Source organism: Carassius gibelio, chromosome A15 (assembly GCF_023724105.1).
Source record: "Carassius gibelio isolate Cgi1373 ecotype wild population from Czech Republic chromosome A15, carGib1.2-hapl.c, whole genome shotgun sequence".
NCBI lineage: Eukaryota > Metazoa > Chordata > Actinopteri > Cypriniformes > Cyprinidae > Carassius > Carassius gibelio.
Window position 1 is genome coordinate 5,203,750 of NC_068385.1, and position 19,802 is coordinate 5,223,551.

Sequence of the window (19,802 nt, forward strand, 5' to 3'; positions counted from 1 at the left end):
CGACACCTGCTCCACTCACTGGTCTCGAGTCCCATGGAGGAGATCCAGAAGGATAAAAGAGGACTTACGACAGTGAAGGACGAGAGATGTAACTGCGTCACAGACATATTTCCTGTATTTGGTTCAACTGCATAAAACTTTTGATTAACTAATGGGACGGACATACAATATAGTGTTGTAAAAATGCTTTAGTCACACATTTTGTACATTTAATTCTTTGCACTTTAAAATAAACTTCTACATTTCTATCACTAGTGTGGTTACTGGGACAGGTGAAAACTCTGCCCACTCATCACATGATACTGGTCATGGGCATCAAATGAAATGTAATTGTCCTTTATATTAAACAATTTAAAGGGATTAAAGTGAATAAAAAAAAAAACTGATAATTAACTACAATTTATTGTAAAGTAATGCATTTGGAAATCTTCATTTTACTAAAAGGCTTCCAGGAATGTCAAGTAACCATGTTTATTTAATGAATTCACAATACGCACACATTCATTCTTAATATTATACCTTATTAACCTAATATATTACTCATATTTATCAAATGAAAACCAATACATTTCTGTGTTCTACACAACTTCTCGTGTGCATGGTTAATATACTGTACACCCGAGTGGAATAAAATATACTTTAGTCCTGCTAACATCCCCTAAAACACAAAAAGGATGAAATTTAAAGACTTTGAAGTAATTCACACTGTTTATTTGAAAAAAGAACATCTGAACAAGAAAAAATCATCCAGGAATGGCACAAATAAGTTTATGGATCTATGAAGAGGCAGTGACTAAAATATAATATTTAAAAATTTCTGAATAATCAAAAACTAACATAATAAAAAAAGAAAAAGAAGAAGCTCCTTAAAATCAAGGAGTTCCTTAAAATCAAATGATTCATTTCTCTCTTTCAAACAAGTTCTTATATTTGACCTTACCGCTTTAAGTCAAACCATTCAGTGTTCTCGTAAGTTTTAATTTTAGAACTGCAGAAGGAGCTCACAGATGTGCAAGATGCTTCCTGCCTCTGTTGGAGAACTTCCTCATTTTATGCACAAATGGTTTATTGTTGTACATGCAGTTATATGGAAATGAACAGCATATGTCTGCAAAAAAAAAAAAAAAACTATTATTTGATACAAATGTATCATTAGTCATCAAAAAGATTAAAGAAATTAAAATAAATAAATAAATTGTTGTAAGTAAGATGCTCTTCTTTACTTTATTAACTCTTGAAAGGGAGGATCTATGTTGATGTGCACAGACAGAAAAGAGATCCACACTGCTTGTGTAATGACATAGTTCAGCTGTCAGAGCAAAGGATAAAAAGAAGATTAAGCTCCGGGAGACATGGTGAAAAAATATGACAAACTACAAAGCACCACAATGTCTGTGATCAGTGTTTTAATGCTTCTGTTTCAGGCATTTTGATCAGTGGAGAGGACTGGATTTGCTTAGTTTATAATAGCATACATTTACTAAAAATTATTTATTTCTAAATACAGCAAAAAAATAAAAAAAATAAATAATAAATAGATTAATTTAAAAAAATCATTCAAATCAAAAGTTGTGCTTGTTAACATTAGTTAGCACTGTGAATTAGCATGAACTAACAATGAATAACTATTTTCATCAATCTTTGGAATGGTTGGTTGATTCTAATTGGTCAATCGCTGTATTATATGCTCAATTATTTTGGATATTGCCCTTTCATGTCACTCCATAGTCTCTTCTTTTCTCACATAATAAAATCATTTAAAGTCAAATACATATACTTTGTCTATGTTTTTTTTCCAGTTATTTTACTGTAAGTGGGGAAATGTATCTAGATGATTGCTTTTGCTAAATAATCTGTAATCTTTTTTTTTTGATAATGGCCAACTGGTTGTATGGCATCTTTTATATGATCAGTTATAGCCTTTCATTTATGTCTTTATTTCTTCTCATATGGCTTTCCCCATTATAAGTAGGCTCATGAAGAAAACCATAATGAAAAACAGCCACATGAAGAATCGGTCCAGAACCTTGGCGACCTTTTTCCACTCTCCGGTTCTTCTCGCTGTGGCTCTCTGATCGCGGTAACAGTTTGCGACATATTCAATATTCCTCATGAGATGTTGCTGCTCACACTTGCACTGCACTTTGAGCCCGCCATCATGATCTCTGTATTCATCCTCTCCTCTTCCTGTGGCTTTTCCCGCCTCTGCTGCTCCATCACCGCAGTCCATACTCATGAACACTCCCTCCTTCCACACACCATACTGACAGGTGGGTTGTTTTCCCAGTGAGCATGCCGGACTCATGATCTGAGATGCGTCTTCTGTGTCACCTGGGAGCTTTGGAGACATGGCATCCTCAAATTTGAACACAAAGTCATCTTTCCCAGCTTGGCCGTTCATGTTGCAGTTGGATTCAGGGGCTTTTGGTGGTTGGGGGTCTGGTCTCTCTGGCTGTGAGGTCATGCAGTTCTCACCGACTTCGTAGACAAAGCAAATCCTGGCCAGATACTGCAGGATGAATTTCTTGGCCCATTCTGGGACAGGTTTGGCCTCAGGGCCGCAGTGATGTATGTTCATAATAAAGATGGTGAGGGCAGTGGATGCAGTGATCATGGTCATTGTGGCTATGTAATATTTTCCTGTAGAGAAAGTACATAAGAGAAAGTTTAGGAACTTTTTGTCTCAGTGATATTGCCCATACAAGATTATATTAGTTTGACTAGATCAAAATGAAAATTTAAAAAGCGACATTTGGCTAAGTATGGTATTCAGTACTCATGGATTTCCAAACTCCATACTAGGGGTTTGGTACCTTGCTTAATGTGGTTATGCATTTAATATTTATAAAATGCAACTGACATAACGTGCACCTTTACACTTTGTCATGTGAATAACTAATCAGTATTCACACAGATAGCTGCACTATGTAAGCTGTATGATTTTAATTTACTGAAAATAACCGACCTAGTCATTTGTTAGAGAATCAGACTTCACTGGTTGAGCTGTGTGAACTTGATTCGCTAAAAAAAACCTGTCCTTTGTCTGTAATCGCCCCCTGTATGCTCAAAGGCTAGAGAATACCCATAATGCACTGTGAGAGTCAATTGGTGTCTCACCAGAAGATGGCACCAACAGCTAGATCATCCATCCATTAATTTCACAGAGTGCTTCTCCAAAGCATACAGCACAATACAATCCTAGTATAAAATCTTTTTTTCTTTTTTTATCTTACTGCTGGAGCAGCTAGTTTGCCAGTTCAAATACTTATTGAACTGCAAGCACAAACTGTGCTTTCCAGTATACTTGTTTCATCACTCACTTGTTTTCATTCACTCCTTCAAGTGACCTGTATTACAGCCTAATTGAAATAGTGAATGAGGGTGTAGGGGCGATTTCGATTTAGGATACATAAGAGACACATAAGTGACACAAAACTTAATATTTAGCTAAAGTAAAGTGCTTAAATGTCCAGGCTGATATTTGAATTGCATGTGCTCACTATTTGCTGTATATATAGTTCATGACTTAAGGCTGACTTTACATTAAAGCTTTTTATATATGCAAACTTTAATCATACAGTATCTAAATGTTTTTCAGCAGTTATGATTCACCTATAAGAGGAACATTCTCTGAGGGAGGCATGATCTCAGCTACCAACAGCTGAAACACGGTGAGTGCTAACATCACAGTGACCCCCAGTGACACCTTCTCTCCAGAGTCTGCAGGTAGATAGAAGCCCAGCGGAGCCAAGAAAGAGATCATCACACAGGGAATGATCAAGTTGAACACATAAAACGAAGCCCTTCTCTTCAGTTTCAGAGTGTAGGTCACGTCCGGATAAGGGTCTGCACAGCAGCCGTACAGAATTACATTCCTCTCGGCCGGCATTCCCAGCACCTCCCACTCCACGTTGTCCACCAAGTCTGCGAGATCTGCGCTCTCCATGGCGTTCAGAATGTCAAGCTGGTTGCCGTTGTAGGTCCATGAGCCGTAGGTCAGACGACACTGCTGGGCGTCAAAGGGGAAGAACGAGACATCAACTTTACAGGAGCTTTTAGTGATGGCTGGAGCATCCCACATGATCTGGCCATCATGACGGATCACGACGTTGGTGTCCATAGTGCTGGTGAAGTGATCATCAGCACTGCAAGACATAGATTATTCTATAGTAAACGGCAGAGTAGTTACAGTCAATTTACTGTGTGCATAAAAGTCAACAACCCTAGAATTTTTTTTTAGCTTAGTAAGATTAATCTAATCAATCAAAGTAGGAAAAAGATTAAAAACTCAAATAACAAACAAATTAAAAAAAGCAGAATAGAAATACATGATAGGCTACATGATTTTGTACATTATTTTTGTCAATATTTTCCACTCTTCATATCAGTGGCATAGCCACGGGTGTGCCACCTAAAAATAGATGCAGAATTATTTTTTATAGTCTCAATAAAAATTTTTTTTTACTAAACTTGGGCTATTGTTTTTTAGAGGTTTTTTTTTCACAACTCGGTTGATTCAGATCGTTACTTCGGAGCCTGTTCGCGACTCGGTTGATTCAGATCGGCACTTCGGAGCCTGTTCGCGACTCAGATGATTCAGATCGGCACTTCGGAGCATGTTCGCGACTCGGTTGATTCAGATCGGCACTTCGGAGCCTGTTCGCGACTCGGTTGATTCACATTGGGACTTCGTAGCCTGTTCGCGACTCGGTTGATTCAGATCGGCACTTCGCAGCCTGTTCGCGACTCGGTTGATTCAGATCGGCACTTCGGAGCCTGTTCGCGACTCGGTTGATTCAGATCGGGACTTCGGAGCATGTTCGCGACTCGGTTGATTCAGATCGGCACTTCGGAGCCTGTTCGCGACTCGGTTGATTCAGATCGGGACTTCGGAGCCTGTTCGCGACTCGGTTGATTCAGATCGGCACTTCGGAGCCTGTTCGCGACTCGGTTGATTCAGATCGGCACTTCGGAGCCTGTTCGCGACTCGGTTGATTCAGATCGGCACTTCGGAGCCTGTTCGCGACTCGGTTGATTCAGATCGGCACTTCGGAGCCTGTTCGCGACTCGGTTGACAGCACTGTAATTTCAACAGGAGTTTTGTTTTGTAATTATAGCCACTGTAGAGTCATTACATTCCCCCAAAGTGGCAAAGAAAGTGGTTGAAATAGAATCTGTAATGAGTAATTACTGACTATTCCTTTGCTGGGTTTACACTATCTATGTGGAGGGTATACAGTACAAAACTGACATGACAAAAACTTCATTCTTATATGTCGTTCAGGAGAATTTAATTGAAATAGATGCCACAATAAAAGATTAACATGGACAAATTTATTCAAAAGATAGTGTGGTTGTTACTTAAATATCGCTCCATTTGATGTTTTATTATTTTATTTTATTTTATTTCAACTTGAAATAAATGCATCGCCTAACAGTATTACTTAGAGCCTTTAAGGAGCTACAGGAGCATATGTTTAATCATAAATGCGTTAATTAAGTGTTGAGTTTGTGCCTCCATGTGGGGGAAAAGAAAGAGCAAACAAAAATGGCCATCTGAATACCAATCTGACCTGTTATATAGGACTATATCAGGTCTCCATACATAACTACCAGGTATACGGATGGTATCAAGCCCGTCATAGTTCGCCTTATTCCAGGTGAGATACTTGTCAATCCAGACTTGCCGTATCCATAAATAAGCTGTCAGAATCTGGTTACGTTCGTCCTGTAATAGAAGGGTACACAGTCTCAGCAATTTATATGACCTTTTTTATCCAACCATACTGTAAAAATTATATAAAACTCCTTATATGATTTATATCACAGTATTTGTGATGCTTGCACATTTATCTGTGTTTGTTATCCAACAAAATGACTACATTTTCTCTAGTGTCCTTATTCGAACTCATTTTCTGGTAGGCTGTGGTTCTGTGTATCCTGTGGCAGATTACCATGTCAATGATTTGGGAGAGTGTGATCTGTAGTGTGACGTTCAGGATGTCTTCTGTGTCTTCCACTGGCCTCAGCGCACTTGTGTAGTTTCTAAATAAATCATTGAGCAGTTTCTGGGCATAGATCCCATTGGCCCCCCAGCAAACTGGGAAAAAAAGAAAGAAAGAACTGTTTTGTTTGTATATTTTAATTAATAATGGATAAATACTTTTATTCAGCAAGGATGTCAATTTATTGAAAGGGACATTAAATATTATCATTTTTAAAAGGTTTTCTATTTCAAATAAATACTTTTGGAAATTTTATTTATCAATGCAATGAATAAATAAAACAAAAATGTAAAAGTATTGATGCTGAAAACAGCGTCACATCACAGGAATAAATTATTTTCAATTTGTATTCAAATATGTTTTAGAAATATTTTTCACAATATTAATGATTTAACTGTATTTTTGTCGAATAAATGCAGCCTTGATCAACATAAGACTTATAAAAATAAAAATAAATAAATAAAACTTTACAAAGTGGTGTAAATGTGATTTTTTGAATTTATTCGTTTAACAGCGCAAATACAAGAAAAGATTCATTCTATGGTAAACCAAATCATAACTTTTCAGTTTTATTATATATTTGAGTTTTAATGTTTCTCTATTACTGGACAGCAATAGATCAGAGCCGCCTGTCAATCAGGGCCACATGCCAGTTCTTGTGTGATGGATAACACATGTCCACATGACAGATGGCTTAATCGGGAAGAGTGGAGGGATGAGATTTCCTGCTAGATTACCCATCTGAGGCTATACAACACAAGAGATTGAGTATATCTACCATTAAGCAGCTGGTCAGTATACCAGTATCGAATATTCCCACTGTTATTGTCCAGGTAAAAGAAAACAGATACAGTTGAAACACACTGACACTTTGTGACAACATGCCCCAGTAGCACAGAACATGGTGTCTTACTATACAGGATTAGATGGTACACCAGTGCAGAGGAAAAGAGGATAATTAATATTAAATAGGTACTAAAAACTATCTGAAAGCCTTTGAGTGATATAGACACAGGTCCAGACTTTGCCAGATGTTTGCTACTGCTCTGTCATGTCAGTGAAGCTTTAAAAGAGATTTACAGAAAGGATTATCATATTAGACTGACAATGTGATGTCAAGATACAGAAATAGATATATAGATGGAAATCATTGCATAAAGTAAATGGCAAATAATGCACTTTCACTTCAATGTCACTTTTTACAGTTCGTCATAATAGAATGTTTAAAATGAATTTGCTCAGAATGTAAAGAAGGTTTAAGACCTATTACGGTTTAAAAATCAATCAATTGTGGTCAGAAACTAACAACAGCCCAGTGGCACACTGATATGTAAGAAAGAAGAAAGCATTACCTGGCACAAACAGCAAGCAGAAGGTAAAAAAGGCAAAAAATTGCACATTCTTGGCAGGCATCTCACAGTTCGGTTTACTGAAGCTCTGCAATTGGGCAATAAATGACAAGTGAATAGATGTTCGATTCATTGAAGATCTAGTCTTTCAACTCCAGATGACAGCTGCTGTATGAAAAAAGTCAATAATACACAGAGACACGAAACAGTTTAATCCTCCAAAGAGAGCACGTGTGTAATCCAGCCTCTGTGCCTCACTCTATTTGACATCGTATTATATATTATATATGTTTTTGCTGCCATTGACATTCACATGTATTTATTAGTATTAATATTATTTATCCATAAACAGGCAGTTCATAAATGTTAAATAGTTCATTATTTAGTAAATAAATAATAATGATCAAAAATAAATTTGACTAGTAATACTATGTCCGTCCATCAATGCTTTTTATTAATCTTTATATAGCTGTGTTATATAACACGATAATATAAAAATACAAATAGTTTACATTTATATTTTACATTTATTCAATTAGCAGATGCTAAATTTAGTTTAAAAGCAGGTTCACAAGTATTGCAAAATTTTACTATGAAATTACTTAATTATTACTAATATTTTTGCTGTCAAAATGCTCTAAGGAAGACAATAGTGTCATTATATTACAAATAAATAATTAGACCTGGGAATAGATTAATAATATATTTAATGCAGTTGTCATATTTGATAAACATTAGCTAACCTCACAACAGTTCACTAATAAAAAAAAAAAATTGGATTTCAAATACTGTAAGGGAAAGGCCTGTATAAAACCAGCAGGTCCCTATCATGTTTAGCAAGTTTAGGTGCTTTCAATCTTTGACCACAGGCTGGCAGTATTAGCACATCATTTAACTGTAGAGTCATAATATATGTATCTTACCACATCAGACTGAAGATTATCTCATTATCATGTGATCATTATATTAGAAAAGGAAAAAATATATATTTTTACATGATCTCATTATCATGTGATCAGTATGCGAGAAGAAAAAAAAATATTTACATGATCAAATAAACTGTTGTATTTGTACATAGACTTGCAAATTGTAGATCGTATTTATATAATTTAATGAATGGGAAAGAGAATGTTAAAACATAATGAAAGCCAGAGAGGTCCAAACAAAGACAAGCGTGTTGTTTTGTGTTTGCCAGAGGCCATAACACTGATTTCACTGTCAAATTCTCTGGCTTGTGGTCTGGATTTAAGTGAATGAACAGCAGTGTTTGCCTGATCATAAAACTGCAGCAGTCTCATGTTAGTCTACTTCATTTTACTTTCAAATCACACTGAGGCCCATGCAACACCATGTAACTCTGTGAGATCAGATCAGATCTCGTCCAAGTAATAGTCTTTTCCAGAGCTTTTCTTAAGGCTAGAGTTTTTTTTTATTTTTTTTATTCACAATCCTGAGATTCATTTTATATAAATTTAGTATTTTCCCAGCTAAAAGTGACTAATTCTATTGTTCTGTTCTCTTGTGTCTCCAGACATACAACAAATACCAAGACTGCTGCAAACTGTGCCAGAAATTGCAGAGGATTTTGAGGAGGGAAGTGAATGTTTCTCATTTCTGCCACTCTCACTAGCAAGAGTCTCGAAAGTCAACACAAAAGAAAGTACATGGACGCATGAAAATTGCTTCATAAGCAGCCACAAATTCATCTCCCCCCCAAAAAATGAACTTGAAACTAATAAGTTTCATGTTTTGTAATAGTGAGGTAAGTGGGCAAAGCACAGATTTTCATAAATGGTTCCTCCTTTTTATAAACATGCGCAGAAAAGTAAAAAGTTTAAAAAGCATTTTATACATATACTGTGGCAGTGGTTGTGTGAACTGATTCACACAGAAGTGGCACAGAATCTCTTTCTTGTGTTCAAGAATACGTGAAGTTTAATACTGATTGCTGCAGCGAGGTTAAATATGCCAATGAACATCAAATTGAAAACAGGCTTTGCTTTACATGCAGAGTCAGAATCTATCATGCTTTATACCTGCAGAATATTTGAAAATATCATGAATTAAACTCAAAGTCAAATGTTCTGTAGTTTGAATCAGTGACAGTTTTGCTTACATTTGTTGGCTATATTTACCTTTGAGTAACAAAGAAAAACACAATTAAATAATTGGGAGCATTCAAAAATAGGACTCAGCTAGTGATTTGAAACTTAAAGGGTTAGTTCACCCCAAAATGAAACCGTCATGTCATTCAAAACCTGTAAGACCTTCGTTCATCTTCGGAACACAAATTAAGATATTTTTGATTAAATCTGAGAGCTCTCTGACCCTCCCATAGACAGCAACACAACTGAAATGTTCCCAGACAATCTGTAAAACAGTCAATGTGACATCAATGGCTCAACTTCAATTTTGCGAAGCTACGAGAAGATACTTTTTTGAGCAATGAAAACAAAATGAAGACTTTATTAAACAGTTCTTCTCCCCTGAGTTACGGTCTTCTGCCATTTTCATTAATATAAAATTAAAAAAAAATATTCTAGAGCTTTTCTCAGGACCAGATCTTAAAATTGCTAGATAATTCACAATTCATTTAGAATTACAAAGAAAATGCAAGTAACACATTTTCAAGTAAAAATGTTCAAATAGAAAAACTGAAATAGTATTTTCTCGAAAAATGACCCCAATGATCTTTATTTTAGTAACAACTTTGAAAATATTTTTCACTGTGCTCTTCACATTAATCGTAAACATAACATAAGATAATCTGTCATATTGTTATTTTGAACTCACACTAACATGCTAGCTGCTCTTTCCTTTAAATAATTGTGTAAACTACTGTAAACTCATATTTTGATTATACAACAAAAAATAATCATGGAATCTTAACTTACTGTAAATATTTTAGTAGTGGAAATTTAATTATAGCTAATTATAGCTAACTTATTCCTTAAATGCTAACATGCTAAGTAACACATTGCTTTGATTAGCATACCAATAGTTTAATGTGTAAGCCTATTTATTAACATTTAACATATATGATACCTGCTTAACTTGTCACAAACATAACAAAAACTCAGAATACCAAACTAAATCTCCCATTTAACAATCTTGCAAAACAAAAACAACAATAACAACATTATATAACGTTTAATTTTGGCATTTACTCTACCTATAGAGTGCCATGGCAAAGTATTGTGTGTTTTGATAAGTTAGCTGGGCTAGTGTGTGTGGTGATAGGTTAGCTGGGCCAGTGTGTGTTGTGATTGGTTAGCTGGGCCACTGTGTGTTGTGATTGGTTAGCTGGGCCACTGTGTGTTGTGATAAGTTAGCTGGGCTAGTGTGTGTGGTGATGGGTTAGCTGGGCCACTGTGTGTTGTGATTGGTTAGCTGGGCCAGTGTGTGTGGTGATGGGTTAGCTGGGCCACTGTGTGTTGTGATGGGTTTGCTGGGCCACTGTGTGTTGTGAAAGGTTAGCTGGGCCACTGTGTGTTGTGATAGGTTAGCTGGGCCAGTGTGTGTTGTGATTGGTTAGCTGGGCCAGTGTGTGTTGTGATTGGTTAGCTGTGCCAGTGTGTGTTGAGATAGGTTAGCTGGGCCACTGTGTGTTGTGATTGGTTAGCTGGGACAGTGTGTGTTGTGATTGGTTAGCTGGGACAGTGCGTGTTGGGATTGGTTAGCTGGGCCAGTGCGTGTTGTGATTGGTTAGCTGGGACAGTGCGTGTTGTGATTGGTTAATTGGGACAGTGTTTGTTGTGATTGGTTAGCTGGGCCAGTGTGTGTTGTGATTGGTTAGCTGGGCTAGTGTGTGTTGTGATTGGTTAGCTGGGACAGTGTGTGTTGTGATTGGCAGTACTCGGTGCCTGGTCAGGAAATGTCATGCCCCTTACCGTCGCCTGCTGCGAGCTTCAGTTGTAAATTTGCGTCAAGATCAAATCAATTTAAGCACAATTTAAACCTTGATGATTGTAACCACTCTAATTTTGTCTGTCTTGGGAAAGCTAAAACGTCTCCGAAATTGTGATAACACTCACTGCCTTCTCTAGTGCAGCTCAACCAAATACGTTTAAATACAATATCTCCTTTTGAATTGGAATTTGAGCTTTTTAACTTTGCAGATCTTGTTTATGCTCAAACAGCAACATTACAGACTAACTAAAGTTGAAAAGTTGAAAAAACATAATAGCTCCCCTTTAGGTTTGGCCAAATCACACCAATCAATAATTATTTGGAATATTTACAGGTTATTTCTATTTTTTATTATTTGAAACCTAGCATTATTTATATTAATATTCTTTCAAATATTTAATATATTTAATTTCTCTTTAAAATAAATACCACTTGGTATGATATTTTGTTATATAATGTAAAAAACATTTGTAACTTTTACAATTTTATTTAAAAGATTTTCATTTATTTGTACATGTGATAAAACAAATACCCCATACAAAAATACATATGTTCAGATCCTGTCCCATTTATAGTAGCACGCATGATTTCTTGGGGGCTCGGGATTTGGGGTTGAGGAAAACGTGAACAGCTTCTGTAAACACTTCCTTCACCCCGTCCTGGTTGAGCGCTGAACACTCCATGTACTTGCTGGCCTGGATTTGTCGGGCCAGCGCCACCCCCTGCTGCTGGGACACCACAGAGAGGTTCTTCTCTTTGAGCTTCTGCAGCACCTCTGGATCATCTCGCAGATCCTTTTTAGTCCCCACCAGCAGGATGGGCACATTAGGACAGTGTTCTGACACCTCGGGGTACCACTTTAGCTTGACATTCTCATAGGACGAGGGATTGGTGATGCAGAAGCAGATGATGAAGACATTGGTCTGTGGGTAGGAGAGAGTTCGTAGACGGTCGTACTCCTCCTGTCCCGCGGTGTCCCACAGGTTCAGACTGACTATTTTAGAGTCTACAGTGAGCTGTGAGCTGTAGTTGTCAAAAACAGTGGGGATGTATTCTTTAGGAAAGGCATTGGTGGTGAAGGAAATCAGGAGGCAGGTCTTCCCAACGGCACCATCTCCAACTACAACACACTTGACGTTCTGCATTGTTGTTCTCCCTTCAACTTTCAATAACTGAAAGACACACAAGGACCAAATGTAGACTATGACTTGCATGTAGTACATGAGATATTTATCAGAAAAAAAATCTAGATACACTTTAAAAGTATTAATTAATTATTGAATTATTGAATAATTAGGTTTTTGTTCACCAAGGCTGCATTTCTTTGATCAAAAATACAGTGAAACAGTAATACTGCAAAATATTACAGTTTAAAAGACTTTTTATTTTAATATATTTTAAAATGTAATTCCTGTGATGCAAAGCTTCATTTTCAACATCATTACTCCAGTCTTTAGTGTCACATGATCCATCAGATCATTGTAATATGCTGATCTGCTACTCAAATATTATACGTTTTTATTGGTGTTCAATTATTAATAATTTATCTTATCTTTATCAGTACTGAAAGCAGCTTTTGCTGCTTAATATTTGTTGAATACAAATAGAAATTTATGTATGTATGTATATATATATATATATATATATATTATAAAGTCTTTTGTCACTTGATCAATTGAATGTGTTGTTGCTCAATAAACGTGTACATTTCTTATCTTTTTAATATCTTTTGAATGGTAGTGTATCACATTTTCTACAAAAATATGAAGCAGGACAACTTTTTTTTCAACATCGGTAATAATAAGTATCGTTTCTTGAGCAGCAAACTAGCATACTAGAATGATTTCTGAAGGATGATGTGGTATTGAATACTGGATGATATTGAAAACTCAGCTTTGAATTACATTTAAAAATGTATTAAAATAATTAAAAAAAAAACAGTTATTTTAAACAGTTATCTTTTTGAAATTATGTGCCAAATACTGCAGATTAATATTAGTCAAAAACAGTCATTCCAATACTGATTAAAATAAATTAACATATTCATGGTAGAACTCCATCATGGATGAGTAAATCATGTTTCTGTGAGATTATCATGTGCATTTAAGATAAATATGACCACCCTTATTGACCACAAAACATGAGTGTTGTCAGTGACCTTTATTTATATCTTTCTGAGAAGAACAGTTGCATAGAGCTGGTAGGGAAGTAATTCATCTCACTTGGGTGTCTGTTAACATCTTCTGAAACAATGCAATAATGTAATAATTTTGCAATATTTATTATAACACATGATGTCCATTCTCATCATCTTAGAAAACTCAAATGAAGAGGCTGTCGACTCGTTTTATGTGTTGATCTATCTGTTGAAGGCCTAATATGTACGATAAAGTACGAACATGTACTCTAGTTATGCAGATCTGAGTTTGAAATGTGAAATCAGTAAAGTATTTATAGCTTTAGGAGTCTGACATGACTTTGCTGACAAAAAGACAGTTCCTTTTTTTCAAAGAAACTAGAACTTGGAGCTGTACAGCTTATTCTTTTAGAGGGCAAGAACCACAAACAGTCCATTCACTTATTGTATGACTGCGTAAAAACATCTTAAGCTCCACTCAAAAGGAGTACAATGCAGAGTACAGTATTATGAATGCATGCTTTATAATTACTAGGTATATGTAAAAAAAAAAAAAAAAAAATTATATGTATATATATATATATATATATATATATATATGTTTTTTGTGTGTTATATATTTTTTTATAGCACATAGATATTCAAAAGGATTTTTGCTGAATGACACATTGGTTAGTTATTTTACAAACAGTATATTTCTGTCTCTGGGCTGTCCAAGTAAACTACAATGTGAATCAGACTCTACAAGAGTCATTAAATCAATGTATGTGCATCTCACATATTTCAGATGATGCTATTCTCCATCAAACCCTTTGATCTTGAATATTTTTCCAATTATTATCTAATAAATACAAAATTGTCTTAGTTCTTTTATATCCAAATGCTACCAACACTATGTAGACTTCACAAACTGTAACTCACATTATATGTTTTAGTAGAAAAGAGAAGGTTTTCTTTCTTTATTATATTTAATAGATATAAAATCTAAAATACCATTACATAGTAACTTATTATTATTTGGTCAGATATATAAAACACAACAGAGCTCCATTCGACTATAGCAGAAAAAAATATTTAAAAAAAAGGATGTAACTGCTCTAATGACATCAATGCATTCTTATCAGTACAAATGATCAAACCAGAGATGCGAATTAAATCTGGCCTAGAATAAAAACTAATAGGATAGAGAGTTTGGGACAAAGAATCTAATGCAAATAAGAGATAAACTCACCGTGCATGATACAAAAGAGCGTCCAGGAAATTGTCAATAGTGGTATGAATAAAACTCCCTAAATACAGTAACACAGAAGACTGAAGGAGGAAGTGAGCACAGCCTAGTGCGCTGAGAGGAAGTCAGTGACACAAAAAGGCAAAAGCTGGTGGAGATGTTCATAGATGATATAGGCCATAAGTTAACAGCCTAAAATGAATATACTTTTTCTGAAAATGTACTCACTCTCAGGTCATCCAATCATTCACATTCTCACCAGTGGATCCTCTGCAGTAAATGGGTGCCGTCAGAATGAATAAGAATCAGAATTAGCTTTATTCGCCAAGTGTGTGCAAACATACAAGGAATTTGTTTTGTTTCTTTAGCTCTTGGTACATACATGACATGAGAGAAGAAAGAATAATAAGTAAGACTTATAATAATAATAATAATAATAATAATAATAATGTGGTAAACATCTCAAGTGAAAGTGAAAGTGAAAGTCGTGACATTTGCCAAGTATAGTAGTCCATACTTGGAATTGGTGCTCTGCATTTAACCCATCCAAGGGCACAGTGAGAAGTGAACACACCATTAACACACACCCAGAGCAGTGGGTATCTGGTACAGATTTGTGCATTTTTTTACTGTACAGTTTGTGTAAATAAAAAATGCATATGTATTTACATAATACTTAAAAGAAAATTAATTACTGGAAAAAGGTAATCATTTCTATTTTTGCTGTTAAAGATGGAGATGGCATGGGGAGGGGGTCTGTGTTTATGCCTGGATGTTCTAGTGCACAGAGATCTGTAGCATCTGCCAGAGGGGAGAAGTGCAAACTGGTTGTGGCCGGGGTGAGAGGGGTCTGTGATGAAGTTGTCTGCCCGTTTCTTCACTCTGAAGTTATACAAGTCCTGAAGGTTTGGCAGGTGCACACCAATTAGTCCAAACTGTTGATAAAAACATCACAATAATCCACAATAATTCACAAAAATCCAGTCCATCAACATCTCATAAAGAAGAAAGCTGCATGTTTGTATGGGTGCCTCGAACTGAAACTGTAAATGTTAACATCAGTTAGTGACATTTTCAGTGTCATCAAGAAGCCACTCGGAGGCACTGTAATCTTTTCACAGACACAAGCACACTCTGCAATCCCTTCACATAAAGGGTTGAGTAGGAAAAAACTAAAGTATTAGGAAAATAGCATCACAACAGATGTGAGTGTCCAACAAGACAGTGAATGCATTATTATTATTTTTTTTTAGCACCAATCAAAGGGCCATTCCTAAGGAATGCATGAACTGATAAAATGTATACTTTGAATATAATTTAAGTTGCTTTGGATAAAAGTGCATAAATAAAGAAAAATAATTTATATGAATAAAAATTATAATAATGTAAGGGAATATAAAGTACAACGTGCAAATATTTGATAAAAATAAATAGAAAATAGTCTTATAATTATTAAAATAAATGTAATATAATATAATTATATTATGAATATTATTGTCATAAAACAGCTTTCAGTGTGGTAAATAATAAACAAACTAAATACTGAATTAATGAAAAACTAAAATTGAAAAAAAAAAGTTTTCGTGAAGTTCACAGTTGGGTCAGGAGATATCTGTTAACTACAACATCATTAATTAAATCAAAAAAAAAAAAAATACATTATAGCATATATGCATTTTTTAAAATTATATTAATACAAAGTATAATACTATAAGGGAATACAAAGTACAGGCAAATAAATAAATAAATAAAAATAACAGTTGCCTAACATTAAATGTTATATTATGTAATTATATTATGCATTATAAACAGTGATGCCAAATTAAATAATTTCAAACAACTTTAATTGTGGTAAACATAATACACACACTAAATAAATAATCACTCATAAACATTATAGAAAACATCATTACTTATAACCAAGTCAGTCTATTGAAAGTCGACACCATTAAATAACAAGCAGCGTGTGTGTTTGTTGTAACGGAGACCGTTTGATATGCTTCGGCATGGTGTAGATAGCAGGGAGTGCGTGACTGCGCATGCGTCACGCCGCAGACTGCCAGCCCGGCGTGAGTCGAGGAGGAAGCGCAGCTTGTTCGGCCTCCTTTGCTTCCGTCCCTGACCGAGAACTAACGTCCACCTGCCGTATTCTCTCATCAGCGGTACGGGAAACCGCACAGAAGTGCTTGCTCGTGTGTTTTTGGAGTGTTTCAGTACAATGCCTCCGTGGAGTCTGACGGAAGGAGAGAGCAGCTGAAGACGAACCTCGAACACTGAGACGGACTGCGCGAGGACTCGAGGTAACGCAGCTCATTTGAAACCGTTTAACACTTAGTTTCTCCGTGTTTTACATAACACATCTGTTTAGAGATGGATTTGGGTGTTTAGAAAGTGGGAAAGGTGGGAACCATTGGCCTTTTTGTCGCTACAAAGCCAGCTGCGCATTCAACCGCATTAATACAAATATAATACAGTGTTGTTGATTATGAATCAGCTCTTTATGACAGATTTTGTTAAGCAAATGTGAGTGAAGGAACTCTTACTAGTTATGATCTGCTCCTTAGCCATATCTGGAGATATGCTACGTAGGTTAATGTGTTAATTATTAAGATTATTAATGTGCAAAGTCTGTGCCCTTCATATAGTACAGCTAAACCTTTAAGACTGTAAACCTTTCAGATGGTAAGTATAGTTACACTAACGTTACGTAGTTTCGATTTAAAAATGTTAATTAGTTGACAGGTGAGTAGGGGAGTAACTTGATAACATTCTTCACAGGTCAACCGTGGAAAAGAAAAAGTTGCATTCGTTTTGTTGTGGAAATAACATTTGTGTAACAATTCTTGTTTGGTATTTTTACACATAAAAACCTGTTTTTCAGCAATCTTTTACTGGGGGTCAAATTGACAACAAATAAAAACATTTGTGCTACTTTTGATAAAAGTAATCTTTGTGAAATTTGAATTTACAGAAGGGTACTTTTTAAAATATAATTTTAATGCATAATCAAAAAAATGTATTAATACATTAATAAAAAATAAAAAAGTAATGGTAATAATTTTCAGGTCAATTACAGGAAGTTAATTCCAGGTATCTTAATTACTTTAACATTTATTTAACACTTTTTACACTCTACTTACTGAATGGGGTTTACCTTTTATATTGTTCTAATTCTTTTATTTTTACCTGTTAGAAATGATGCATTTATTGCAAAAGTGTAAGTGGTGCCTACATTATAAATTTTTTACAATATAATAGTACTTTTAAATACTTTCAATATGTATTAATATGTATTAATAATTCAATATGAGTTAAAATAGAAAACTTTAAGTCCAGAGGCACCATAACTTTATACAGAAGAAGGAAACTATAGAGCATCAAAGAACACAAATACTTCAAAATAGGGACTTTTATCTATTACCTTTACATTTAAGCAAAAAGAGAACTCTACTGAGCATGTGCAGAATAAGTGTCTGAAGTAATTAATTACATTAAAGCTGCATGCAAAAGTAATGGGTTTGAATGAAACTTACTTTGCGATTGTTAAAGAAGTTTGTTCTGTATAGATTTATTGAATATGGTTGGTATGAATGAAATTTGGACATGCTTCTATTTTTCAGCTACTATATAGTGAGGAAGTATAGGCTTATTCAGATTGTGTTTCAGTTGTCTGCGTTGTTCCCTATATCATCTCGGTATTACTTTTAATACATGACTTGACATGGTTGGATTGTTGGTTTGCTCATATGATCTTTCTCTCTCGTATCCCAAACCAGCTGTCCCACTATGGAGCTCAGTAGATTGGTGCCTTTCTGGATTGTATGTGTATGCTTCTTCTTGGAATGTCGTTCTGTCAAATCCAATCTCGTAAGCCCAGACCCCTTACCATTGGACAACGGTGTCTCAGGTGAGTTTGAACTGTCTGAATTATTATTTTCCATTGGATAAATAGTAGCTGTGTCATCATAGTTGACAACAACAAACAGAATGTACTTTAGAGTGCTCTGTTCTTTGCAACCCTCTGTTCCAATGCTGTAGTCTTATTTAGAAATTGTATGGGGGTCTAAATGTGGCCTAGCTGAGAATAGTAAGGGAATGCAATCTCTGTTAAGCGCTGTCCTAACTTGTGGCAGCATGTCAAATAAAGGTGCCTAGAGCATCATAGCGAGTACAATTGCTTCTGAAATATGTCTTAGGCCCATATAAAGGGTGGCTTGTCCTTAGGGTTCATACAAGTTTACATATAAGTGATGATTGGGATCTGTTGCTTCTTGCCCGGATGCTTGCTCTACGAAACAAACCAGTTCCAGTCAAAAGTGGGGGTGGGAGGGAAACTTTCTCTGCTTTAATTCAGATTTTCTGTTGTAATTTGAATCCGTTCAGATTTTGGAAAGAAGTTTATTTTAAAAGTCATCTAAAAAAAAAAAAGTCTTAGAAAATTATGCTATAATGTGACCTTTTTGTTTAAAGTTACTCTAAGAACAAAAAAAACAAAAAAATAATAGAGAACAAAACATGTATAAATAGTATTCTAAAATGATATATATACACACACACACACACATTAGGGGCTGAACGACTTCTGATTTTTTTTTTTGTCGACTTTTATGTGGTGAAAGTCGAGTCAAAGTCGACTAGTCTCTGATGACATCATTAATGAACAAATAAGTCTGGAGCTGTGACAAACCCCTTGTGCACAGCTATGGCATATGACACAGCGCTGGCCACATGGCTATTGCTCCTATAACGGCTCATTTTTATCAGTTCCTATTCCTTTGAGTCGTTTTATTTCTCACAGATTTTTGCTCATTCTAAATCGGATACAGATAAAGTAGCAGAGTAAAGATTACATTCATATGAATGCATTAGTGAGAGCGATTGTGTGTGTGAATTATTTCTACATGCCGGCGTCTCTCTAGCAGTAGTGACACTGTGGGATTTAGTTATTAAGAAATATATGCTTTTGGAATTTTCGGTTTCTAAGCTATTTGTTGAGAAATCACAGAACAGTGTTGACCGTACATTTCTGCACTAAATTTTTCCGTGCTCGCGCGATCTTCGCATGACGTACGAGCTACTGTCTGTAGCCTATGTCTGTGCATAACAGTGCAGCAGCGCATTAGATGAAAACGGCGATTAACGCACAAAAAAAAAAAATAACACAATGGTGTATA

At 35.5% G+C, this 19,802-nt stretch overlaps 3 protein-coding genes across 6 annotated transcripts in view; 1 reads left to right on the forward strand and 2 right to left on the reverse strand.

The window, feature by feature from the left end:
- Positions 1-1,118: 1,118 nt before the first annotated feature.
- Positions 1,119-7,418, reverse strand: chrna10a (cholinergic receptor, nicotinic, alpha 10a). The gene is made up of 5 exons (XM_052617262.1): positions 7,358-7,418; positions 5,955-6,100; positions 5,574-5,728; positions 3,613-4,145; positions 1,119-2,640 (listed from the first exon to the last, which is right to left on the reverse strand). The coding sequence occupies exons 1-5, from the start codon at positions 7,416-7,418 to the stop codon at positions 1,946-1,948; spliced, it is 1,590 nt and encodes a 529-aa protein (XP_052473222.1). The 3' UTR covers positions 1,119-1,945.
- A 4,324-nt stretch (positions 7,419-11,742) lies between these two features.
- On the reverse strand, positions 11,743-14,757 carry LOC128028588 (rho-related GTP-binding protein RhoG). Its single transcript, XM_052615852.1, has 2 exons — positions 14,632-14,757; positions 11,743-12,435 (listed from the first exon to the last, which is right to left on the reverse strand). The coding sequence occupies exon 2, from the start codon at positions 12,406-12,408 to the stop codon at positions 11,833-11,835; it is 576 nt and encodes a 191-aa protein (XP_052471812.1). The 5' UTR covers positions 12,409-12,435; positions 14,632-14,757; the 3' UTR covers positions 11,743-11,832.
- Positions 14,758-16,657: 1,900 nt separating this feature from the next.
- The window catches only part of LOC128029009 (stromal interaction molecule 1), a 34,753-nt gene continuing 31,608 nt past the window's right edge, over positions 16,658-19,802 (forward strand). Inside the window, exons 1-2 of one of the 4 annotated variants that reach the window (XM_052616445.1) lie at positions 16,658-16,928; positions 18,405-18,535. In XM_052616445.1, the coding sequence (XP_052472405.1) occupies positions 18,415-18,535 (121 nt within the window). In that variant the 5' untranslated portion in view covers positions 16,658-16,928; positions 18,405-18,414. The remainder of the gene's footprint in view (positions 16,929-18,404; positions 18,536-19,802) is intronic. The other 3 variants (XM_052616446.1, XM_052616447.1, XM_052616448.1) reach the window with 3 other exon arrangements.

Bases quoted from the DNA above. Each gene is read 5' to 3' on its own strand.
- LOC128028588 (XM_052615852.1), bottom strand. From the start codon at position 12,408: ATGCAGAACGTCAAGTGTGTTGTAGTTGGAGATGGTGCCGTTGGGAAG.
- chrna10a (XM_052617262.1), bottom strand. From the start codon at position 7,418: ATGCCTGCCAAGAATGTGCAATTTTTTGCCTTTTTTACCTTCTGCTTG. The intron at 6,101-7,357 runs GTAATGCTTTCT...TTTTTTTCCCAG, and splicing joins CTGCTTGCTGTTTGTGCCAG to TTTGCTGGGGGGCCAATGGG. The intron at 4,146-5,573 runs GTCAGATTGGTA...TATGTCTTGCAG, and splicing joins GATATAGTCCTATATAACAG to TGCTGATGATCACTTCACCA.